This window comes from Malaclemys terrapin, chromosome 3 (assembly GCF_027887155.1).
Source record: "Malaclemys terrapin pileata isolate rMalTer1 chromosome 3, rMalTer1.hap1, whole genome shotgun sequence".
Lineage (NCBI taxonomy): Eukaryota > Metazoa > Chordata > Testudines > Emydidae > Malaclemys > Malaclemys terrapin.
In genome coordinates, this window is record NC_071507.1 from 118596502 (window position 1) to 118623179 (window position 26678).

General features: G+C 42.8%; 1 protein-coding gene across 1 annotated transcript in view; it reads left to right on the forward strand.

Annotated features, from left to right (window-relative positions):
- Positions 1 to 2338: 2338 nt before the first annotated feature.
- MCM9 (minichromosome maintenance 9 homologous recombination repair factor) overlaps positions 2339 to 26678 on the forward strand; it is a 78644-nt gene continuing 54304 nt past the window's right edge. Inside the window, exons 1-5 of the mRNA XM_054022646.1 lie at positions 2339 to 2912; positions 4701 to 5017; positions 17986 to 18302; positions 23658 to 23739; positions 25706 to 25906. Of these exons, the coding sequence (XP_053878621.1) occupies positions 4708 to 5017; positions 17986 to 18302; positions 23658 to 23739; positions 25706 to 25906 (910 nt within the window). The 5' untranslated portion in view covers positions 2339 to 2912; positions 4701 to 4707. The remainder of the gene's footprint in view (positions 2913 to 4700; positions 5018 to 17985; positions 18303 to 23657; positions 23740 to 25705; positions 25907 to 26678) is intronic.

Consider the following 26678-nt stretch of genomic DNA (forward strand, 5'->3'; position numbering starts at 1 on the left):
CCAAAATTCAGAAGACCTTGAGGTATCTGTCCAACTATGGGGATGGGGGACATGGGCCTAATTGAGCTTCAGTTAATTGGGAGTTTTATTTAAATGGAGCACCACTACAATTGCATTTTCTCCTTTTTTTACTGGGATCTGTAGTTCTCATGGCTTGCCTGAAAGATAAGTAACTGTTGTCCCCATTGTACAGATGCGGAAACAATCACAAACAAGAAACTTCCCTGAGCTCAAGCAAGATGGCTGTAGAAGTGCAAATTGAATTTGGATCTGCTAAGAAGGTCTTTTTGCCATTACTGACAGTGAAAAATCAAAAACTTCTGTAGACAGTCTTCTTTTACAATACAAAATTAGTCTGATCAAAAGATCTCATTGTTATAGAGGTTAAAAAAAGCTTTTCTAATTTTTGATATCCTTAAAGTAACGTCATTATGGCCTTTTAAAATCTCTACTTAAAGATGAAATATAAAAGGTTATACAGTCATTAAACATATTGCTACCTTACATTCTATAGTATAACGTCTCCTTTTGAAATGCCTGTGCACTCTGTCATCTTAAAAGACCAAGTCAGAGTCTACATGTTTGGATCATTGTTAAATTTAATTCCAAGGCACCAACCTCTATTTTAATAGGAAGTCCTGAGTATTCCTTCTCTATTGTATATAGTTTAAAGAAACTGTAACTCAGTTACTTTCCTAAATGGTCTCCATCTCTTAGGGCCTCACCTGCACTACAGATTAAAAAAAACCTGGAATTCCAAATCCTAAAAATGTATGTGCTTAACATTACTAGCATGAGTGGTTCCATTAAAAGCAATGAACTTGTTTAAGCATCTGCAGGATTGGGGCATAAGTTTAACCAAGTTGTAATACTGCTGCCTTCACAAACAGTGTATGTCCACATAAAACATGGACAGATAATTCCTCGTAGTGCAAGTATCTGTGTTTTCACCCTGCTTGCCATAGAACATTAACATTATTATTGAGCTATATAACCATGTTCCCACACATTGGTGGTTTTAGTAGAAGTAACTATTTAATCATCCCCATCTGCAATGCATCCATATAAACAGCTGTGCAGCTTAGTGCACAGACCAATACGTTTGACAGTTATTCCTGTATCTGAAGGAATCAAGCAAAGCTACATTGTTTAAAAACCCAACAAACTTTAACACAGTCAGAGCCCTAGAACAGTTGCACCAACCTTCCCTCACCCATCAAAGGACAATGTTACAATTCTTATCGCCTCCCCCAGCTCCCCCACCAACCTCATTCAGCCCACATCCACCTCCACTCCAGTTAATGGCCGAGGGGAAGTCCATTACATTAGTGTGTAGAACTGCTGACTCAAGCAAACTGTGGTCACGCCAAAACCTAGGTACATTTCACATAGTTATTGTGGTAGCATAGAATGTGCCTTAGTAAGGTAAAGATAACTGAATAGTCTTGAATGAATCCTTACTTAGTTTGAAGTGGTTCAACAGCAGTAAGAGCAAAACAGAGGTAGAGGAGGGGAAAAACAAGTTTGTTTTTAAAAAGTCCTCAACTGGGTTCCAGTTTTCTTATTCAGGCCTAAGCGTAGTATTTATCTATCTACTAATTTATGCCATAAGAAACATGCCCCCTTGTACCCACAAATGAGCCATTTAGATGGTACAGTGTTATGCAGGGCATTCACAAAATCTGAGGGCATTTCTGAAAACCATGTTTCTTGTTTAAAGAATGGACCTTAAATATTCTTTTGATGATCTGACTGGCAGCCTCTCTGGGACTCCACATGTTGGCTGGTGAGAACATCTACTTCAAAAGTTCCAAACCTGCTAAAAGTGAAGGTTACTTACTGTCGGGGACAAATTTAAAACATTTCAAGCAGAACTGTTAAAATTCATTTAAAACAATATTAAAAAAAAAAAACACACATGTAATCCTGCTTCTTGCCCTCTATTCCTTTACCGAATATCATGATTGCCTCTGCTGGACATCTTGTTCTTCCTTCAATCCCTGACCCGGGTCTCCTCTTCTTATCCCAGCAGGACAGCTCAGATTATTTTTATTTCTGCAACTGTTCAGATTTAAAATTTTTATTTAAGTTAGTTTAAAATTGAATATACACAAGTTAAGAGGGAAGGTACTGTACATCTGGGGTCTGGCTTGAGTTATGAGGGATCAAAGGTATCGGTTGCAAAGATGAAGAGAGAGATACATATCACATAACCAGCACAGAGCAAGATTGGGATGCAAGAGTTTTTAAAGCATCAGTGGATAAGTTGGCTCCGGTACGCCACCCATGGAATGTATAAAGAGTCCAAGTCAATATCAGTGTAGCAAATAAGTACATGAGTGGGTGCTACTACTCTCCCTGCAATCCGAGGAGAGCCTGGCAGCCTGGCTCCTGGTGGTGGGGGAATTAACAGGGGTAAACGACACCGGCTTTAAGATTAGCAGGGGTACCGCGTGGTCACACAGACGGGGGTGGGCAGAGAGAAGCGATGTGCATCGGGGGCTCAGCACTAACTCATCTCGCGGCCCCAGGAAGAGCGCAGGGCCGCCCGAGAGGCCCAGCGCGGCTCCCCCTCCAGCTCCCGGGCTAGTAGCACAAACTGCTCCGTGGCAGAATTTCCTCTCTAGGTTGCAGCTTGTGCCGCTACCCCGACCCCTCACCGCAGCTCCGCGGGCCGCTCCCGGGCTCGCTCTGCTCCGCCTGCTGGGGGAGGCTCTGTCCTTCTCACGCTGCGCCCAGCCACGTTTCCGGCTCGCTGGGCCCCTCTCGCCGGCAGCCGGCCCCGGGCGCGGAGCGGAGGGGGCGGGACGGAGCGGCTTCTCCTGCCGGGTGAGGGTGGCCGCTCAGGGTCGCTGCCTCGGTGCAGCGCGGCGGCTGCTGCGAGAGCCCGGCTCGGGAGGCGGCGGCGGCAGGTAACCCCGGCGGGGTAGGAGAGCGCGGCGGGCGGCCCGCGGGGGCAGGCGCTGGAGCAGGGGCCCTGGGGCTCAGCCCCAGTGAGGGGCATTGCCCGCGCCCCTCCCCCGCCGCGGGAGCTCCGGGGAGAAACTTTGTGGCTGCGAGTTCCCCGTTCCCCTGGGGCTGGCCCGGCGCCACGTGCCCCGCTCCGCGGCCCCAGCCCCCTAGGGGCCAGCGGGATTGGCTGCCCTGGCTCAGGGAGGTGGGGCTGGAAGGTTCCCGCAGCAGCAGCCCTGTGCCCCCTGCCCCTGCCCGCGGCGGGGGAGACGCCTCTCAGGCCTCCCTGCTTCTTGGGCACCTCTCTCTCTCGCTCTCTCTCTCACGTCGAGGTGTGTGTGCCCGCTGGGCGCTGCGCAGACACAAAGGCAGGCCTGGCCCCCGGGAGGGGGGGTGTTGAGGCTGCCTCGCTTCTTCACCCCCTTCTTTTAGACTTCCCTGGTAAAGATAGTCACAACCGGACAGGCCTGAGTGGGCTGGGGCACCTGACTCCCTAGTGATGGAACTAGGGGGTTGCACACTTTGTAGCTTCTGCACATACCAGGGGTTCCGTGTGTCCCTTCATTTCCCCCCTACAAGCTTCATGTGTGCCACCCTTCCATCCCCTGCTATGTCATGGACTCCCTGCTCCACCGCTTCACCCCTCCCCCTTGGCTCTGTGTGGCCCCTATTTCATCTTCCCCATATCAGCATCCCCCATTTTTCTCCCACGCCAGGGTCTCTGTGTGCCCTCTATCCCCTCATTTGCCTCTTCCCCCATGTCAGTGGCTCTGTGTGCCCCCATTCCCTCTCATGCCAGGATGCTTCATTCCTCCTCCCATAGCAGGGGCTCTATGTGCACTCTCTGTTCCCCCATTCTGATTGGATATGGCATTCAAAACTTATCACTTTACACACTAACAGAAAGGCCATCATGCTGAATGGAGGACCTCACTACACTCAGCCAATCAAAGAACACATTTATGTTACATATGTTCTGTCCATTAGGAAGTTTAGAAATAGGAACATCACAGGAACCACAGAGCACCTGGTCTTCACCAAAAAAAGTTTTGATTAGTTGTTAGTTTGTTTGTTGCCCAAAAATCATTTATACTCAAGCAAACAAAAACTCACTGATATTTGTTCCATTCACACTGACTCAGAGGAAAACATTCCAAGCTCTAAACTTCATAGATGGTAAACTTGAGCAAGAGAAGGTTCCTGCTTCTTTGCAAGTTGCTGCTATAACAGGTTTATTATGTAATTATAGTTTATTACTATTTATATGTCAGTAGCACCCAGAATGTGTTAGGCATTATCTACAAATATAGGGAAGACAAATATAGTCGCAGCCCTGAAAAGCTCAATCCTGCAAATGTGCCCATGCTTGACTTTATGCATGTGAACAGTCCCGTTGCAGTTAAGTTTGTAAAAGGCCCAAGGCCTCGTGAGAGGCACTTAATAGCAATTGAAATAAATATCTTAAATGTTTATTGATGTCAATGAGAGTTTTCACTGAGTAAGGTGTGTGAACTAAGACCGTTAGCTAAAGATAATATGCATGCTTACCATATGGTACTTTTCATTCATAATTTTCAAAACACTTAGCAAACTATCTTTATCCCAGTTTAACAAATTTTTGTCAGGGCATATAATGTACTTTACTTTACATTGTTCACTTGTGACCCTAACAAAAATATTCTTTAAAAAAAAATGATTTTTAGTTTTTTGAGATCTTTAATTAAGTTTTTTCCCTTTTACAATTATAGGTTCAATATGCTATTAAATGCTGACCAAGTAAACCTAATCGGACAAGTGTTTGAATCCTATGTTTTGGAACATCACAGGAATGACATCTTGAATATCTTAAGGGAAAGAGATGATGAGGGACATTACCCAGTCATTGTTGATGCCCTCACCCTTTTTGAGACCAACATGGAAATTGGAGAATATTTCAATGCATTTCCAAATGAAGTGCTCCCTATTTTTGATAATGCATTGCGCAGGGCAGCCATGACAGCTCTGCAATCTGCTTCCCAGACTCACGATTTTAGCATTAAGCAGAATCTTCATGCCAGAATATCAGGTGAGTCATTGAGGTGTGTAATTCCATGAGATGTTGTGAATTAATGTTTTATTGACAAAGGGTAGTATTCACAAGAGAATTGGGTGCCGCCTAACCCTGTAGGCACCTAAAGTTCCTAAAGACTGAGCAATCCACTGGTTAGGGCACCTGGGAGGTCAGAGACCCAGGTTCCATTCTCCCTGCTTCCCATCAGGCAGAGCGGGGATTTGAACCTAGGTCCACACATCCTGGATGAGTGCCATAACCAATGGGCCAAAAGATCATAAGGGGGCACCAGCACTACTTGCTGTTCCTCAGTTTTTCACGAAAAAGGATATAGGTGCCTAACTCCAGGAGAGGGTTCCCAGCTCTGGATCCCAAACAAAGATCATGCCTCCCTCTGGCCAAGAGTTAGGCACCTTAATTCCCTTTGAGGGGTGCAACTTAGGCCACATCAATATAACTCTCCCCATATATTACATAAGGAGCCCTTGGCACCTAATTCAGGGTTTTGAATTCCACTGGGCAGCAGAGCAATGTAATGCTTGTACATCCCACCTTAATCTTCCTTGTACATCCCACCTTAAAAGTTCCAGTGTACTCTATTAACCAGGAACTAGTGCAGTGCCTGGTGGGAGAAATTACTGTCCTCTGTGTTTTTATTTTGGCAATTTCGATATGTAAGGAACAATAAGGAGTTTAAGTATATTAGAAACAAAAAAAATCCTAGCAATGAAATAAATCTATACTAGATGCAGATGGCAAAATTGTTAATGATGCAGAAAAGGCAGATATGTTCAATAAATATTTCTGTTCTGTATTTGAAAAGAAGCAGGATGATGTGCTTTGTTTAAAGGAAAATTATAAATACTTTCCAGACCACTGATAAGTATGGAGGATGTTAAACAACATCTTCTAGGGATAAACATTTTTAAAAGAGTAGACCTGGATAGCTTCCACCAAGAGACCTAAAAGATCTGGCTGAGGAGATCTCTTGCCTGCTGATGTTCATTTTTAATAATTCTTGGAATACCAGGGAAATTCCAAAAGACTGGAAGCATACTAATGTTGTGCCAATATTCAAAAAACTTAAGTGGGATGACCTGCAGAACTATAGGCTGGTTAGCCTGACAACAATCCGGGGGAAAATAATGGAAAAGCTGAAATGGGATATTACTAAAAAATTAAAAGCTAGGAATATAATTAATACCAGTTAACATGGTTTTACGGAAAATAGTCTGGTCAAACAAACCTGATTTCATTCTTGGATGAGATTACTAATTTGATTGATAAAGGTAACTACATAGTTGTAATATACTTTATATTTTTGTAAGGTGATTGACTATGCATCCAAAGAAGTGAGGTTTTTACCCACGAAAGCTTATGCCCAAATAAATCTGTTAGTCTTTAAGGTGCCACCAAACTCCTTGTTGTTTTTGTAGATACAGACTAACACGGCTACCCCCTGATACTTAGTATTTATGACATTCTGATTAAAAATTAGCACTATAAAATGTCAATAGAACACAAATTAAATGATTATGAACTGGCTAAGTGACAGATCTCAGTAGTTGTTAATAGGGAAACATCATCGAATGGGGGTGTTTCTAGTGAGCTTCTGTAGGGATCAGTATGAGGCTTGACATGGTTTGACATTTTCATCAATGATCTATAAATAAACATAAAATCATTGCTGATGAAATGTGCAGATGACAGGAAGATTGACAGGATGATGAATAATGGTGGGAACAGGCAGGGCCGGCTCCAGGCACCAGCCGACCAAGCACGTGCTTGTGGCGGCACCTTGGAAGGGGCAGCCAATCTTGGGGTGGTGGGGGGCACTTGGGGTTTTTTGTTTTTTTGGTTCGGTTGGGTGGCACTCAAGATTTTTTGTTTGTGTTTCAGCGATGCGGCACGGGGGGGGCGAGGGCTTCGGCAGCACAGCGCTGGGGGGGTGGAGGTTGGCACGGCACAGCGCTCGGGGTTTGGGCGGCGCGGCGCTCGGGGGGCGGGGGTTTGGTTGGCGTGGCGCGGCACTTGGGGTTTGGGCGGCACGGCGCGGCTTGGCGCTCAGGGAGGAGGGTGGGGGTTTGGTTGGTGCGGCGCTTGGGGGGAAAGGGGTTTGGGCGGCCCGGCGCAGCGCTCGAGGTTTGGGCAGCGCAGGGGGCAGGGGTTTGGGTGGCCTGGCCCAGCGGGGGCACTGGGGGGTTTGGGCGGTGCGGCGCTGGGGAGGGCGGGGGGTTCGGCAGCCCGGCCCGGCGCTCTGGGGAGGGGTGGGGGTTTCAGTGGCCCAGCGCTGCAACTCGGAGGGGGGGCAGGGGGTTCGGCGCTCGGGGGAGGGGGTCTTACGGGGGGGGCGGCACTCTCTTTTTTTGCCTGGGGCAGCAAAAAAGTTAGAGCCGGCCCTGAGAACAGGGCAGTGCAGAGTAATCCGTATGCTGAGCCCATTCAAACAAAATGCATTTTAATACTGCCAAAGGCAAAGTTACACATCTCAGAACAAGGAATACAGGCCATAACTACAGTGTGGGGGATTGTATCCTGGAAAGGAGTGACTCTGAAAAGGATTTAGTGGACTTCCTGAACATGAGCTCCCAGTGTGATGCTGTGGCGAAAAGGACTAATGCAATCCTTGGATGTGTAAACAGAGAAATAGCGAGTAGGAATCGGGAGGTGATTTTACCTCCATATACAAAAATGGTGCAACTGATATTGGAATGCTCTCTACAATTCTAGTGTCTACATTTTAAAAACGATGTTGAAAAACTGGAGAAGGGTGTAGAAAAGAGCCACAAAAATTACATGAGGGCTGGAGAAAATGCCTAGCAGTGAGTAACATAGAGTTCGGTCTGTTTAGTGTAGCTACAAGAAGCTTGAGAGATGGCTTAATTATGGTGTATAAGTTCCTTCACGAGGAGAAAACACTAGGTACTAAAGGGTTCTTTAACAGAGAAAGGAATAACAACAATCAGTAGCTGGAAGCTGAAGCCAGACAAATTCAAATTGGAAATAAATTTTTACCAGTGAGGGTAATTAACCATTGGAGCAAACTACCAATGGAATTGGTGAATTCTCCATCTCCTGATGTCTTCAGATCAAGAGTGGACACCTTTCTGGAAGATATGCCTTAGCCAAACACAAGTTATGCTTTAGTCAAACACAGGTTACACTGCTCTACAGCCAAAATGCTTCTGAAATAAATGTAGTCAAACTTTACTAATTCTGGGTCACTGAGAACGAAAATGATGCTTAAAATTGTTGATTGGCTCTAGTTTTCAAAATATGCTATTGGGTCAGTATATATGACCCTTGACTTGGGAATGGCGGAGGATAAGTGAGTTATAAAGGGAAGGGATCTCAATTTAAACCAGAAATGACTAAAATACGTCTTTGACTGGATCTATGAATAAATCTATGACTGGGTTCGGACAGTACTTGCTTTTTAGGCAAAACAATGAATGATGCAATCTGAAGCTGGTATTGCATCATACATGATATGAATTGCATCATGTTATTCCTAGAAGTCATGGATGATGCAATCAGAATGAAGCTTACATCACTCTGCTGAACAAATTGCCCTATATCAGCTCTAGAAATCATACAGTGTCGTGCTCTCTTATTTGTCAGTGTTTGATTTTGCAAAGGGACACATTTCTGTTTAGCCAAAGTGAGCAGAAATGCTTCGTACTTGTGTGAACAGTGCAGATAACTTCTGCTGTGTTTGTGGTGAAGTGACTTTTGCATCACAAAAGCGCAGTATAACCACTATGGTTAAGAAAGCCTATCACCTTTATTTTGGCTGCAAAATTGGAGATCCGGACAAGAGGTGGACCCCACACATATGCTGCAACACTTGTGCAACAAATCTTCGCCAGTGGTTGAACAGGAAAAGGAAATCTATACCTTTTGCAGTGCCAATGATTTGTAGAGAGCCAACAGATCATACCAGCAATTGTTACTTCTGCATGGTGCCTCCAGTTGGGAAAGGTGTGTCAAAGAAGAAAAAGTGGACTGTGCATTATCCAAACATTCCATCAGCTATACGCCCAGTACCCCACAGAGAAGGACTGCCGGTTCCTGATGCACCAGAATCATTCTCACTTGAGTCAGACGAGGAAGAGGATGAAACTTCTGGTCATGAACCATCAATGTCACAGGACCCACATTTTCTCCCATCCTCCTCCTCTGAACCACACCTCATAACACAAGGTGAACTGAATGACCTTGTCAGGGATTTGGAACTACCCAAGAGTAAGGCAGAGCTGTTGGGCTCCAGACTACAGCAGTGGAATCTACTGGCAGGTGATGTTAGGGTTTCCATGTTCCGTGACCGTCAAAAGGATCTTGTCCCATTCTTCTTCATGGAAGGTGATCTTGTAGCCTGCAACAACATCGATGGTGTGATGGCAGCCCTCAACACTGTTCACAATCCAGATGAGTGGAGACTATTCATTGATTCATCGAAGACGAGTCTTAAAGCTGTTTTACTGCACAATGGCAATGTTTTGCCATCAATTCCAGTTGGTCATGCAGTCCATAGGAAGGAAACCTATGACAACATGAAACAACTTTTGAGGTGCATAAACTGTGACCAACATCAGTGGCAGCTTTGTGGCGATTTGAAGGTTGTTGCTCTCTTGCTTGGTCTGCAGACTGGATACACAAAGTACTGCTGTTTTCTCTGTGAATGGGATAGTTGTGCAAGAGATTCCCACTACATCAAGAAAGATTGGCCACTCCGACAGTCATTGGAGCCTGGGAGGAAAAGTGTTCAGCATCCACCACTTGTTGAATCAAGGAAGATTTTGTTACCACCCTTACACATCAAGCTGGGTCTGATGAAGAACTTTGTCAAGGCCATTGACAAAACACAAGCAGCTTTCAAGTACCTCCGTGGAAAATTTCCAAGGTTAAGTGAAGCTAAGATAAAGGAAGGTGTCTTTGTTGGTCCTCAGATTCGTGAACTTCTTCGAGATGATGCATTTGACCATGCACTGCTTGGCAAGGAAAAGACGGCATGGAAAGCCTTCCAGTTAGTGGCAATAAATTTTCTCGGAAACAACAAGGCAGACAACTACAGGTTGTTGGTGGAAAACCTCCTCAAGGCATACAAAAGCCTTGGTTGTAACATGTCACTAAAGATACATGTTTTGCACTCTCATCTAGATTTTTTTCCACCGAACTGCGGAGCAGTGAGCGACGAGCACGGCGAGCGATTTCACCAGGACATTGCAACAATGGAGAAACACTATCAGGGCAAATGGAGCCCATCAATGCTTGCAGACTATTGCTGGACAGTGACAAGAGATGCTCCATTTAATGAATACAAGAGACAAGCCAAGAAGCGCCGAGTAGACACTGAATAGGACTAAACTATGTACAGAATAGTTTTTTGCCTTTTGTTTCATAATAAATTTTATTTATATAACCCTTTTGGTGATTTTTAAAGTGTTACATAAACAGGAAAGGTGAAATATTATTATGTAAAGCAACCATAAACACATGAAAAGACCTAGGTTTACAATTCATGATGAAAACTCTACTATCTACACAATATACATAGACATAAAATGTAAAAACTTAAATATCTTAGAAACAGTAGCCAATCAGTTGTTTTAATTATCATATTTGAATTCAGCACATCAAAATACATAATAAATATCACATTTTATCTCTGAAGCAGACAACTTCTCAGAAATTGTAGACCAGTGTTATTGGGCTCAATGCAGGGGTAATTGGAGGAAATGTAATGTCCTGTGATCTACAGGAGGTCAGACTAGATGATCTAATAATCCCTTCTGGCCTTAAACTCTGTGACTCTATGAGAGTCCACAGAGAACTGCTATTTGTCTAAGAAAAGCAGAAAATGTAGCCCTCATTAACAAAGCCAAAGAAACCCCCAACACAATTTGTAACAAATCAGTGCTGCCTCTATAAAGCCCTGCATGAGAGAATAGAAAACTTTCATGAGATAAAAGGCTTGGTTACAATTAAAGGAGCATTATTTGAAATTCTCAAGATCAGTTCAGAGAAAGAGTTGTTATAATTACTGTTTTTTATTTGTATTACAATTATAATATTAAATTTGATTTAGGTAAAATTAAAATAATATATATAAAAATATCTTAGAAAAAAATCACATTACTTGAACTACTGTATTGTAAAGACAAATGTACTGCATTAAATCCAATATTTTCTACAACAGCTAGTAAAATGGAGGTGGGGATGGAAACTGAGGAACAGATGAGGGTGTAATGATAATCTAAGGTCTTAATGTGTGAAGCTCATTGCAGGATCAGGGCTTAAACCAAAACGTGTGTATTTATTTGTAGTACTGGGACAGGTGAGTCTAGGCCAACCCATAATTAAAGTCCTGCCCCCTCAATTGAAAGTGAGGAAGCACTAAGTCCAGGCTGAAATTGATTGCTGGGAACAACAAAGGAGAAAACAGATCAAGAATGAGGATAAAGGTTGAAAATCAGAGAGGGACACCAAGCAGAGAACCCTGAACAGCACTCACAACTACTGCTCCGCGAAGGTGTCCGAGGAGTCAGTGGATGCTGCCCAGAGGAGCTGTGCCCAAAGGCATGAGCAGACAAGGGACTAGTAATATACCCTACAGTTGCAGAGCACTCTCCTGTCTAGTAACATCCTCCTGGTATGATGGATGGCCATCTTGGCCAGTGCCAGGAGGAAGTTGACAAGAAGGTCCCACAAGATTGTGGGACCACAGATGAGGTATGCAAACAGCAGGGAGGTGCAGGGGAAAGAGCAACCAAACCTCAGTAGGAGGTTCTGGAGGAGCCAGAAGAGGGGCTGCAACCTGATGCACTCTGTAGATGTGCCCCAGAGTCTCCCTCTTACCACAGAAGGGACAGATAGTTGGGGAGTTTGTGAACTGTGCCAGGTACATGCCCAGGGTCATGGCTCCATGGAAGAGCTTCCAACTAATATCCCCAGCGGGTCGTAGAACCAGAGTGGAGTACAGACTGGCTCGCCAGAGTTCCTCTCCCTCCACAGGCAGCAACAGGTCTTGTCATTTGGTGAGGAGGGAGACACAAGGGTGAGGAAGTGGCTGGTATGAAGAACGAGTGCGTATAGATGTTTTCTGGGCATGTCTTGGAGGCAAACTGACTAAATGTCATTCAGGCAACTCAGGTGGCCTCAGGGGTGACTGGGGAAGCTCGCAAGCCCGATGATGAGTTCTGAAGGGCCAGGAGCAAGGGGTGGGCAGGGAGCACCGTCCTGCAGGACCTTCTTGGGGAAAGTGAGAGAAGCAAGAGGCAAAGCTGTCCTCGCCTACTGCAACATATGACCGCGGACACACAGGGTGGGCAGCCCCACCTGCTGGCCAAGTACCGCAAGGTCCACCCAGTCCTTCAGATCATATTCCAGAAGGTCTCAGATTCTGGTGTTACCAACCAGGACTGTCCTCTGACACCAATCAAGACTCCATCCCCTGCACACTTAGATGGGGGTTATGTAGCAGGGGTTCTGTGAGCAGGTCCTCCACCTCAGTGGCCACTATGGACCTGGTTGCTGACCCTAGCTTCCAGGTCCTGAGGAGATCCTGGTAAAAGACTGGCAGCTCAGAGAGGTCTTAGGGGAGAAAGGTACATGCCAGGATAGAGCAGTGGACCCACACCCCACTAGATGACATGGTGCGTGGGTGAAAGGGAGACTGCCTGCCCCCTGTCCTCAACCATCAGACCAGAGCTCTTAACCCAGTTGTCTCAGGCAGAGGAGACTGCTGAATAGATAGGTTGACAAACCTCCACCCACAACAGGTCTCTCAGGTCCTAGGTCACAAGGAGCACGTTGTCAGCATACGCCAAAAGACCCACCCACAGGTCTGTCTCACAAAGCACCAACCCCGTCATCCTGTTGCAGAGGAGGTAGAGGAAGGGCTCAGTAATGATGGTATAGACCTGGTCAGACAGTGAGCAGCCCTGATGCACCCCTCAACCAAAGGTGACAGGTTCAGTGAAGGCCCAGTTGAGCTTACCCAGACACTCCACAGAGGCCTACAGCACCTGTAGAAACCCCATGAAGTGGGGTTGGAAGCCAAACGCCAGCAGAGTGCCTGTGAGATGTCTGTGATCCATCCTGTCAAACGCATTCTCCTGCTCCAGGGACAGGAGGGTGAGTGACAGACCATCTCTGTGTGCTAGCTGGACTAGGTCCCAGACCAGCTAGTTTGTCAAAAATAGTCCAGCCTGGGATGGTCTAGGTCTGGTAAGGATGGTTCATGTCCGCTAGCATGGACCCCAACTGCAGTGAGATGGCTTTCACTATGACTGTTGTCCGTGCTGAGGAGGGAAACGGGGAGCCAATTCCTGAGGTTGTGGAGGTCCCTTTTTTTAGGCAGCAGGTGAGCACGGCCTGCCTGCACTATAGGGAGAGCACCCCACTCTCCAAGGACTCAGCCCAGATAGTTGCGAGGTCTGGGCTGAGCACCTCCCAGAATGTGTGGTAGAACTCCAGAGTCAGCACATTGATGCCTGGAGATTTTTTGGTGGGTATCAAACAGAGGGCCTCCAAGAACTCAGCCAGAGTGAGAGGTTGCTCTAACCAGACCTAGTCCCCTGAGCTGACTGTAGAGAGTTCATCTCACAGGACTCTACAGGCATCAGCATCAGTTGGATCCAGGGAGAAGAGGCTGACATAAAAGGCCCTGGCTCTTCCCCACATCTCCATTGACTCTCTGAGAGGTGTGCCATCTTCTGCCCGGAGGCTCATGATATGCTTTTTGGGTCCTCTCTTTTTCTCCAGGGCATAGAAAAAGCAGGCGTCACAATCCATTTCCTGAAGGCACTGGATGCAGGATCAAATAAAGGCACGCAGAGCCCTGAGCTCGTCACATTTCTCCTGACGCACTTTGAAGAGGGATGGATTCCTGGGGCGAGAGGCCAGGTGCCTCTCACCTCCAAAACCTCCTGTTCGAACTACTCTATTGCCACATCCCACCTCTGGCTGGCCCCTTGGGTGTAGTCACGGCAGAAGAGCTGGTCACATATCTTCCCCACATCCCACCATTTCTGTGCTGAGAGAATGTCATGCCTCTGGCTCCTCCAGGCCAGCCGGAACTCCTGGAAGGATGCTGCAAAGCCCACGTTCTCCAACAGACTGTTAATTGCAATGCCAGTTAATTGCAATCCCAGCTGCACAGGTGTTAGTTAGGCCATTATGTCCACCAGGTGGTGGTCCAAGAATGGGTCCAGCCTGATGCTGGAGAAATGGGCCCAGCAAGATGTGAAATGAAGAAATGTAAATACGGTCCAACTGGGAGTGGCACAATTGAATGTCCTCCACCCAGACATAAGTGAAAGTGGTGGAGTTGTCTGGGTGGTAGTCTAACCAGGGAGTGATGGTTGACAATCTCCCTGAGAACATCCATGGTGGCCTGGCACTTCTCTATCCCGAGATGGTCCTGTGCTTCCAGGGTAGTGTTAAAATTCATGCCCAGGATCAGGCACTTATGAGGATCGAGAGTGCTGAGGAAGGCAGATGCCTGCTGATAGAACTGCACTGGCTCTGGGCCCATTATGGGGGATAGATGTTAACCAGGAATAACCTGTGTAGGGATCAGGAAATTCCATGAGTATACACTTAGTTCCAGATGCATTCTTTTATTGGTGTGAGGAATCATTGTTTGCACCTCAACCCTTTATGAAAGTAGCAGGGTGTACAGCAGAGAGTGGTTAGCTCTTCATCCCTCTCTAGCCCTTCAGCAGCATGACTGTTGCAGATGCTTTAGTACAATTCTGGGACTTGGTTAAAAGATGGTTGGAGCTAGTATACCCTACAAGACAGAGTTATATTTTAATCAATTTGGGGATAATTTATCTGCATTGTAACTCCTCTTACACTATTGATTTTTGTAGTGCAGGTGGGACCTTATCTAAACTGCTCGCTTTAAAAGCAGAATACATTGTTGGAAGAAATTATCAGTAATGAACATTTCATCCTCTTTGTCACACTGTACTGTCCTTTCTGTTGACACTAAATTTGTTGTCAAGATGTTGATATTGAAAGCAATGCCTTGCATGATTACTTGAAGTTGGTTACTCCTATAAGCCAGGAGTTAGTGGTTTCCTATGTTGGCCAAGTGTAATTGCAGCTTTTCCAAAAGTTACTGACATATTAGTATTGTGCTTGGAGAGAACTCCTGGCCTTTGAACTAAGGGGTTCAGTTTCCCATTACACAGAGTGATATCAGGCCTGAGATGCTTATGATAGTTTCCAAGAAGTTATCACTCTGATATAAATATATACTGTACTAAAATCCATCAATTTTGTAATATAAGATTTTGAATGTTGTCTTTATTTCTTTAGTCAATAAAAAAATTGCTGAAGCATTTATCAGATGTTAGTAGTATCAGACAGAGTTAATGTTTATTAATTAAAATGTTGTTATATAGACCTATGTCCCTGGATTTTGATAGTATATGTTTACTTAATCTTTCAGTAGTATCAAGTTAGAAGAATCAGTTATACAATACACAGTATCTGCTGTTTCACCCCACTAAACCTTGTTTCAAAAAGGTATCATCATTATACATACGTACATTCAGGAATATAATATGAATTGTGATTCTGTCTTTCACAATCCTATTTTGTGAGTTCTACTAGCAAAAAATAAAACAATTTGCCACCCATTTTATAATTTATGCAGACTTTATGCAACTATTAATTTTGTGATATAAAAGGGATGCATGACCTCTTCTTTCTTACCAGTTCAAAATCATGAAATATGATGTAGCTTCCTTTTTCTAAACCAATTTTCTGATTTCATTTGCACACCTCTTTGCTTTATAATGAGCATCTTTTTTTACTCATAATGTTATGGGGTTATAGATTAAGCTACCAAAGAAGTAGCAGAAGCTATAGGAGTCAAATACTTTTTTGATAGACTGTACCTACAGAAAGGCTGATTATTGCTGCAGGAATAAAAAGGATGGGCTACATGGATTAAAAGTTCTTTCAGCCTAATTTCCTAAGGGTGCTATCTTCCATTAAATGGGCATAAGGGACTAGAAACTTTTTGATTTGTGGAGTTTCTCATCATTCTTCCAAAGTGGGTCAGTAGGACATTGCCTTCCTCCCGCTATGGAAGGAGCAGGGGGAACAGTCCTGAACACTGTAGAGAATATAGTCTCTCATTTAACCAAAGAAAAAAATGTTCTTAAATAGGAAAAGGATGTCTAGGAATCCAAAACTGGGTGAAAGCCTCTTTATCCCTTGAGTGGGGGAGGGGGTGAGAGCAACCTTGGCATATGCACTGGTTAGGGTCAGGTGGGGTGAGAGAAGCTGCACTCAGCTGCACAGATCCCCTCTGCTTCAGGGGGAATTAAAAGATAAACTTGTCTACCTGAAGTTTTGTATTATGCAAATATGAATGCATAAGATTTCCTTTCACTGCAAATCTGTTCATGGATGAGGGAGTTTTTGCTTAATTACCATTAGCCTAAACACCAGTGTGTGCTCAGTAGCAAAGCATTTATGTAAAGCTCAACCTATAATGTTATTACTAATGTACTAAAACCTACTCAAGGACACATGTACACCTCAGGCAGAGAGTTTGGGAAACAAAGTAAAATGAGTGGACCGGAGTCTCTGTATTGCTCAAAATACATTAATTTCCGTCCAAATCTAGCCCCTCTCTCTCTCTCTCTCTGATGCTCACTCAGACATTCATGCCACAAAGATGTTCAGTAGCCAATTGAAGTGCTACAAGCTTTCTCCCTGGTGTCAGATGTGCTATGCTTTATGAAGGTCATAGAGTTCATGCCAGTTACAAGAAAAAATTATGCCAAAGGCAAAATTATAAAGGAAATACATTGCTCTCCAGTATCAGAGGGGTAGCCGTGTTAGTCTGGATTTGTAAAAGCAGCAAAGAGTCCTGTGGCACCTTATAGACTAACAGACGTATTGGAGCATGAGCTTTCGTGGGTGAATACCCACTTCGTCGGATGCATGACTCTTTGCTGCTTTTACATTGCACTCCAGTGTGCCAAGGGAGCAGGGAATGGAAATTTTGTCACAGTTGCACAGTTATTACTCACTTTACTATGTAATATTAAAGAAAATAGTAAGTGCCTGGCAGGCAGCTATTCATGTTATCACATATCAAGTATTATAAAGTGCATTTATTTTTGTAAAAGAGTTGTAGGCTGTTGAGGTACATTAATCTTCCTAGCTAAGGGCTTTGTCCTGCATGGTTCTGAATGCCTTATGGCCAATTGAATGGAGGGCTCAGCATTGACTCTTAGGGTAGAACTAGAGCAGGGCAAGTACTGCAAAAAATGTACTATGACTATTCACTTGAACTTATAAGTGAACATGCTTCAGTTGTGTTCATAACTCCTTTGTATTTGTTTTCCGTCAACTTTCCTGAAAGTGAGCTTTACTAGTATTGATCCTAGAGGAAAGAATTTTAAGGTCAGATGCTCATAGAATGTGAATTTTAAATTTGCTTATCTTGAGGATTCACACCAGATTATGAGTTATGCTTGTTTAACCAGGGAAACAATACCATATGATTTATATGGCTGATCACAGATAAACAGCTAATTTTATATTTCAAATAGCAAGTCATAGAAGGTGGTAAATGAAAGTCATAGAGTAAATGAAACTCACTAAAAAGTCATCAAATAATTTCAGTTAATAAATTCATTTGAGAAAAATCCATGAACAGGAGAAGGCAAAAACCCTCAAATCAGTCACAATAAATTACTGCTTAGCTTTTGGTCAGAATAGCATTGTAATGCTGTTATATTTTCTCTCCATGTTAATTCTCTTATATGTTTTGATATTTGTGACTAGTATGTCAGATTAATGAAATGGCCATGGATGCTCTTCACATCTGTCTTTCTCTCCTTTTCCAGTTGAGAAAACATCTTTGTACCATACACTGCTAGTGAAGATACATTTCATGTTTATAAACTTAGACTTGCGGTCTTAATAATGTATGTATTTTCATTTAACAGGTTTGCCTGTTTGCCCTGAGCTAACCAGAGAACGTATGCCTAAAACCAGAGATGTGGGTCACTTTTTGTCTGTTACTGGAACTGTTATTCGTACCAGTCTAGTGAAAGTCCTGGAGTTTGAACGGGATTACATGTGTAACAAGTGCAAGCACGTTTTTGTGGTCAAAGCTGATTTTGAGCAGTACTATGCTTTCTTCCGTCCATCAACCTGCCCTAATGAAGAAGGCTGCAATTCATCTAAATTCACTTGTCTCTCAGGAACATCCTCTGTTCCCACCAGCTGCAGAGACTATCAAGAAATCAAAATTCAGGAACAGGTAAAAAAAAAAAAATAGAGGGAAGAGGAGGAATAAAATAAATGAGTCACGTGGAAAAATAAATTACTCTAGTTAAAGTACTATAGCCTTCGTTGCTAGTATAAGCAAGTGCAACCCCAATAGAGCTATACCTGTTTATGCCAGTGATGAATTGTTCCCTTGTAACTAATAAAAGATTTGTTAACATGCTACTATAAGTGGAAAAGCTGTATAAACCCTTTACAGTTATTTAGAACAATTGCCCGGGTGAAAGGAAAGCTCCAGGATGCCTTTATCCTGCAATTCCAAAACTTCAAGCTAAAGAACTAGAAAAATGAATATCCACAGAAACACCCATGGAAGTTTATTCCATTTGCTATATTATTTGAAGTCATTTTTATGCATTATAAGAAATACTTGCAGCCAATGCATGGATTAAATTGGGGTGTTCATAAATTAAGTACTAAGTGTGTGTAGTCCATCAGTTCGACGATGACGTTTTCATGCTCTCTCTTGTTGTGAATTCTGGAGTGACTCTGAAGTCCAAAGCGTGACACACGTGCTCGTGAGCAGATCGGGCAAACAAAGTCATTGGTAAGCGTCTTGATAGTTGTAGCAGTAGTATGATGCTTTTCCCTTGCAGCTAACAATTGGTTATTTCTGTCCTCTTCAAAGGCTTGGAAAACTCTGAGTGTTGTGTGCTGCCAGGCTGATCTATTTAAAGCAGCCTTCTCAAGATCATCCGGTTTTATTGCACCAAAGTGTATGCTCTTCTTGGTGCTGTCCTTGTAGTGCTTTCTGGGGCAGCCGTGATTCCAATGTCCTTGTGCTGATTCTCCATAGAAAATGTTTCTGGGGAATCGATACTCAGGCATCCTAATGATGTGTCCAACCCAGCGTGTTGGGCTTTTATCAGCATGGCCTCAATGCTTATGGCATTTTACTTTTGTAGAACCTCCAGGTTGGTAATTTTGTCCTTCCAGCGGATCCCCATAATAGCACTCAAACACTGCATATGGAAGGCCTCTAGCTGTTTGATATGCCATTTGTATGGTGTCCAGGTCTCACAGCCGTAGAGGAGAGATGAGAGCACAAAAGCATTATAAAGTTTTATTTTTGTTGAGAGGGTTATGTTGTGGGATTTCAGGACTTTGTTACGTAACTTTCCTAATGACTGAGAAGCTTTCTGAATCCTGTTCATGATCTCTTTGTCAAGAGATCCATCATGGGAGATGTTGCTGCCAAGAGAGGTACAACTGTCAACTTGCTTTAGTTGCATTCCACTAATGGATATGCTAGGGGATATGGCACAGAATGGTGAAGATCATTGGTGCAATACCACATTTTTCTCCAGGTTGATTGCGAGGCCAAACAATTTTGATGCTTCAGCAAAGTAATCTACAATGCACTGGAGATTTCCCCCTGTGTGTGCTAGGAGGGCACAATCATCTGCAAAGCGTGCTTCTCTTATTAGTAGTTCTGTTACTTTTGTTTTTGCTTTAAGCCATGTAAGATTGAAGACTGAGCTGTTATGTTTGTATCTGATGTATATGCCTCTGTTGAGCCCATCTGTAGCATGGTTGAGAACTTGGGTGAAGAAGAGGTTGAACAATACAAGGGCAAGGATACAGTCTTGTTTGACTCCATATGTAATGGGAAAGGAGTCAGTGAGATCTCCATTAAAAAGTACCTGACCTTGCATCCCTTCAGGAAATAAACGAATGATCTGTACCAGTTTTGGTGGGCAACCAAGTTTGCTGAGGATAATACGTAATCCTTCTCTACAGACAGTACCAAATGCTTTTGTCAGATTGGTGAAAACACTGAGCAGATTCATGTTTTGTTCAATACATTTTTCTTGTGTTTGCCTGATACTGAAAATCATGTCTATGGTGCTATGACCAGGTCTGAATCTGCACTGAGTCTCAGGTAGTTTGGCTTCTGAGACAGATGAAATCAGTTAGTTCAGGAGGACATGAGCAAAGAATTTTCCAGCAACAGATAGGAGAGAGATCCCACGGTAGTTATCACAGACCACTTTGCTGCCTTTATTTTTAAATAAAGGAATAATTGTGGCATCTTTGAAGTCTTGTGGCATTTCTTCACTGTCCCAGATGTCAGTAAGGATCTTTTGGAGTGTTGTTACCACTTTGGACCCGCAGATTTATATATTTCTGCCGGTATTCCATCTCCGCCCGAGGACTTTCCTGAGCTCATCAAACTGATGGCCTTTTCTACTTCTTCAAGATGGTATTTGTAATTGTCAGGCTATGTTCTGCACACTTGCTTAGGAGTAGGAGACCATTTTAGTTCATTTTTCCAATGCCATTTTCCCCAATGACACCTTGCCAGTAGTTGTCATCATTACCTACTCTTGCATTGAAATCCCCTAGGATGATTAGCTTGTCACTTTGTGGTGTTGACTTGATGAGAGAGTCAAGATCAGAGTAGAACCATTCCTTAGCATCGTCAGGGCTTGTTAAGGTGGGCGCATACGCACTGATGATGGTAGCAAATCATGATTTATTTAGTGGTAACCGGAGTTTCATGAGTCTTTCGTTAATGCCTATTAGAAAGTCTTCAAGACATTGCAATAGTTTGGTCTTACTGGCAATTCCCACTCCATGGATTCTATCTTTGTTTGGTTCTTTTCCCTTCCAAAAGAAGGTGTAACCCCTAGCCGGTTCTGTAGTAATGCCCTCGTCTGCCAATCTAATTTCACTGAGCACTGCGATGTCAATGTCATACCAGGCTAGCTCTTTGGAAAGGAGAGCTGCTCTTTTTTTCAAACTGAGAGGTATCGTCTTTGTCTGTCACAGTCCTGATGTTCCAAGCAGCAATCCTTAGTGCTTTTTTAGTTATCTTTGGTTTTCGACTACATTGGGGAAGATCTGCCGTTGTGGTAAACTGGCCGGATTTAATTTGGGCAGGCAACTTTTGAGGCACCTTTTCTATTCCCTTCTCTTACAAAGGGAGAGCAGTGCAATCCTAAAAAGGGCTGCTCTGTCACCTGGGCTGTTGCCAAGCTCCCCTGCTGCCCTTGGGTCAGAGATGGACGACCAATGTCCCAGGCCGCCTGCATGCAGGCTTGTGGCTACGACTACCCAGTAATCATTTTCGCCTGTCACTTTGCCACTCCCCCGTCGCCACAGGACTTTTGAAGAGAGATGTGTGTGAATGATGTGTGCATGAAGTTGATTAAAATGGAAGAGTCATTGCACTGGGACAATCCCATTCTCTTGGCTGCTGAAGCTTGGCCCAGTGGCACAAAGACTGTTACAACTGGAGGCTTCTTTAGCTGCAGTGGATAGCCATGACTTCTGTAGTGCCCCATCATGCCTTTCGCCTTCCACAATATGTTGCTGCGTACTACAGTGCTAAGTATATGTTGTCTATTTAAGGGCTTTGCTACACAAGGAGTTATTTCAGAATAGTTAATCCCGATTAACTCTTCTTGATTAACTCAGTATGTGTACCCTCTTATTCTGAATGAGAGTACCTTATTCCAAATTAGCTTAATTCACATGGAGTTAATCTGAAATAGTTAATATACTTTAAATTCCTACCCTACCCTATAGTGGATTAATTTTCCTGTGTCAATAAACTCTAAACCAACTGTACATTTGTTTTATATGTGATCGTGATACTTGAGATGGCTCCCATGGAACCAGTTTAGCCCAGTTATGGAAAATGCCGTCTCTATGGGTGCTGCTGCTTCAAGAGCAAATCTGCAAATATCTACCCCTGCCAGTCTGCAGTCACCTACACAAATGGTCACTGAACATTTTGCTGCCCAAGGCAACATGAGGTCATTTGTATGATAGTCAGCCCTGAGGGAGTGCCCGTGATTGTTGCTTAACTGGGGAAGTTATAACAAAAACTCAGTATAATTGGGGACATACTTGGTCAGTGCCAAGTGGTTTAGAGGTGCTTAACCAAGTGAAAAATAGGTGAAAAATTCTAAGTTCTACAAAATTTGAAAAAAAAAAAAAAAAAAAGAAAGAAATGGTAGTTAATATTTCTATTGTATTTTTGTTGAGTACAGTAACGTATTCAGACTTCTTTTAAGCGGCCTCTTCTCTTAATTGGGATGATATGATGTCCAATTTAAGAGGGCTCCGAGATGTGTGTATGTGTACATCATATATACAAAAATAGAACTGTGTGGAGTGAGAAATGAAAAATATTTTAACAAATTAAGGATAACCAATGACTGAAGAAGATAAAATATTTCTGATAGCATGTTCCCTATGTTGCATATTTTCTTTATGCTTATTCCAGATTTTTAGTTTTTATTAGAACTTCAATTTTTTCTTTTACTGTGTCGGAAATATCTGATCTATGGGACAGTTTCATCAGTAGTATGAACCTATTAACATTAATGGAGTTATGTCATGGATTAATTTGACTCTGTATACGATCTGTCCTGTTCAGTGCTGCCAGTAACTAATGTATCTGCCACCAATACAGACAGAAATGTGAGTTGCCTGTAGAAATCAAGTAATAGACAAAAATGCAGAAACAGTTTCTAGGCACTAGAGAATAAATTAACCTAAAATTCTAATATGGATGAGCATTTGCTACAAAAGAAGAAGGTACTTCAGATTACTATCATGTCTGCAGAGTACAATTTAACAATTACGGCAGGTTTTTGTTAGTAACTAGAAAAAAAGTGCTTTAGATGGAAATCGCCTGTGACAAGATTGCATAGACTTTGCCTTGGAGGAAAAGAAATACAACAATTACTGATGTACGTGTCAATATGTATTCTCCTGGTTGTGTTTGATTTGTTTTTCCCCTGCTGTTGGTTTAGTCTTTGGGATTTAAGTGTAAGCTTCTTTCCATCCCTGTCAAATCTTGATTAAATACATGTAGTGCAGTGGCATCTTCGAATATGTACAGTTAAGAGGAACTGTTTAATTTTTAAGCAGGCATCAGTACCTACAGTAAACTTTGTTTATTGAAATCATGCTTAAAGTAATTCACAATTAATAACAAAGTTCATTTTTTTACAGTTACCTTATTTTTGTAAAGCTTTATCCAACAAGACATTGAAGTTGCTCAACATCTCCCAGAATACGGCCCCTAGAGATAATTTAAGGTCCAGTTCTGTTTCCCTTGATGTCAGTGTCAAGATTCCCCTGACTTAATGAGAGCAGCTGCATGCTCATTGTATGAGTTCTGTGAGAGAAATTAAGAAGAGCTACTACTCCTTTGCAGGGAAAGAAAGATAGGTCTTTAGTGTGCAGAATAATGGTTCTGTTGCAAACCAGACTGGCATGGTTTGGCCAGTTTGTAAACCAGAGCAACAGCATGTGGTTGTTGGATGGCACCTGCTTGTAATGAATGCATACTCTTTTTCTTGCTGTCTACTAGGTTCAAAGGCTATCTGTCGGAAGCATCCCTCGTTCTATGGTGGTTGTCCTGGAAGATGACTTAGTGGACAGTTGCAAGTCAGGTGAGGGCAATGGAGTGTTCCCATGTAAAGTTATATATAGTTTCAGTTACACACCTTTGTACCTTGGGTGTTTTCAAGTTTATATTTCATTTGAAAGAAGGCATCTCCAATAATGCTGTCAGTTTTAAGGGCTTGTCTGAACTGAAACGCTTATGTGTCACTTTGTTATTGTGCTAACTCAGTGTGTTAACATGGCAAATTAATTCTGTTGCAGAAAAGACCATCCCCTTATGTGACATCATAACATTTTGACAGAAAAACATTGCTATGCAATATTTCATGGGCTCCAGAAGTTATTTTGAGACCTGTGAATGTCAGGATACTGAATCCCCATTACCAAACTGGTACAGCCCCAAAGACCTTGAGACTGGTGACAGTACTAACTGTTTAGTGTCCCTTTGGTGGTTTGGGAAACCATGTATCATAGCTTCCTGTTGAAGACGGATTGCAGGTAGAAACATCAGCTTAGTGTGCAGTGACTGTCAAAAAAGCAAACAAACCATTAGAATGTACGAAGAATGAGATAGAAAATAATATTCAGAATATTATAAGTCCATTTTATAAATGGATAGTACCCCCTCCCCAGCAATACTGTGTTCACTACTGATCACCCACTCTCAAAATGATACAGAGGTCAAGGTTTATGTAAGCGGCACTGGCCGCTGTTGTAGAAAGGAAACAAGACTAGATGTTATAATCCAATATAGCAGCTTCTATGTAATTGGCCAAGACTGATCCAATATAGCAGCAAATAAGAATGATGTGGGGAAAGGGAGAGCGCACAGAGCCCCTGGTGTGGGAGAATGGGGAACCCTGGAATGAGGACAAAACACAGACTCCCTAGGATATAGGGAATAGGGCACAATTGTATGGGGGGAGAGGGACATGAGGAACACACGAGTCCCTTGGCATGTGGTGGATAGGAAATGGGAGGCACACAGAAACGCTGGCGGGGGGAAGAATGGAGGACCCTGGTATGGAGGGGAGGCACACAATGTGGCATGGAGGACAAGGGTATGGGAAAAGGAATGCACACACATTGCTGCTGGCATGGAGTAGGGGGTTGGAGGAAGTCCCTGAAATAGAAAGGGATGTGGGAGGGTGGCACACCTGGAGCTTATGTGGGGGAATGGAGGGAATGCATGGAGCCCCTGATGTGTCCAATGCATTCAACCTACAGAAACAGCAAAGTGTTGTATAGAGTTATGGCAACTTCTGAACAAAACAAATCGCATAATGCACAGAGTTCCACTTGTGATTTAGATATCTGTATCAAAACAAAAGAGCAAGTGGAAGTTTTAGTATTTACAACAATAGAGGTTTTTGACTAATTGTATATGCAAATCAAAAGGCATGACAAGAATACAAAAAAAATAGATATGGAATTATTTAGTAAAACTATCAGATGGTCCAGTTTTAGGTGTAATAAGCCCCAGTGAAAAGTTTCTATGAAATATTGCAGCATTTTTATAAATGCATGAAACCTGAAAGTGAAATTGACTATAAACAAACCTTAGACTCTATGTAGTCTTATTTTCATTGACTGAAGCAATAGAGATAAAACAAGTAAATAAAGAGCATTAATAGTAAAAGTAAATAATATACTTTTTAGATGTCTCTGTTGCTTGTTAAATAGTTAAGGAATTTTTAAAGTAAGTTTTTGAACCTGATAGTTTTGCTTTATAACTCTTAAGACAGGTTATATTCATTTCTTTTGTTTGTTTTGGATTCACAATTTAAAAAAAAATTACAAAATATTAGTCCCAGCTTTTATTCATAGATATAAAAAAGGCTACATGATGTTGCCTATTTTAGAGATGCAGTAATTAGAGTAAATTCTTTTTTCTAGCAATATCTGCTCTACAAAGGCCTAAACAGCCCTATTATGTTTAATTTAGCTGTTAATTTATGTATCTGCATATACTGAGCAGGATGTTACGGTGACTAATTTTGTACTTACTCACAGGTGATGACATCACAGTGTATGGAGTGGTAATGCAGAGATGGAAACCCTTCCACCAGGATGTGCGCTGTGACCTAGAGATTGTTTTGAAAGCCAATTACATTCAAGTGAACAATGAACAACTGACAGGGGTTATAGTTGATGAGGAGGTTCAGAAGGAATTTGAAGACTTCTGGGAAAAACATAAGCGTGATCCCGTAGCAGGTTTGTAGATGACAGTGAAAACAGGAACGACGCTAGGATTTTTGCTGGAGACAACACTGAAAATTATATTATTGACAACGTTTTTCCTTCATTCCTTTATCCCACACTCCTCCTTGGAAGCTATTGGCCCAGTTGTAGTGCACCTTCAGATCCCATTCACTTCAGGGATGTTGTGCTGCTCAGGCCATGTCTCAGTCTGTCAGAGCTTATCTCAGGCAAACAGGACAAACCTCCAAGAACTTCATTTTAAAACTGTGTATAGCATTTGTTTGTGTGCTTGTTTGTCCTGTCATGGCAGTTTACGGAATAATTTCTTGCTACACAAAATTTCCAACAAAGGAATATAAAATTCTTACTTGAAACTAACTTAAAAAATAGGACACACTTAGAATCCACACCAAAACTGTACTTTCATGATTTTTCTTTTGAGCCTTATGCAACTGTAGTTGCCAAAATGTTTTATATAGCACTTAACAGGAAGTGAGCCTGAGTCAGAAATGGTAAGAGTATTAGAAAAAACACAATGCTGTTATGTGCAACAAGAAAAAAAACACAATAGGTCAGTCGCAGCACTGTGAAGCAATCATTTGGGTCAGATCTGGTTTAGTCAGCATTGCTCTGTTGACTATGCTAATAGCTTAAAAATATGGCTCTGTGTCTCTGTACCTAATACTTCTGTGAATCAAGATTTATTTATGTATTTATAACAAGTCATACACCTGTGTAATGTTAAAACCAATCTGTTTCTATAACACTTTTACGTATTAAAAAC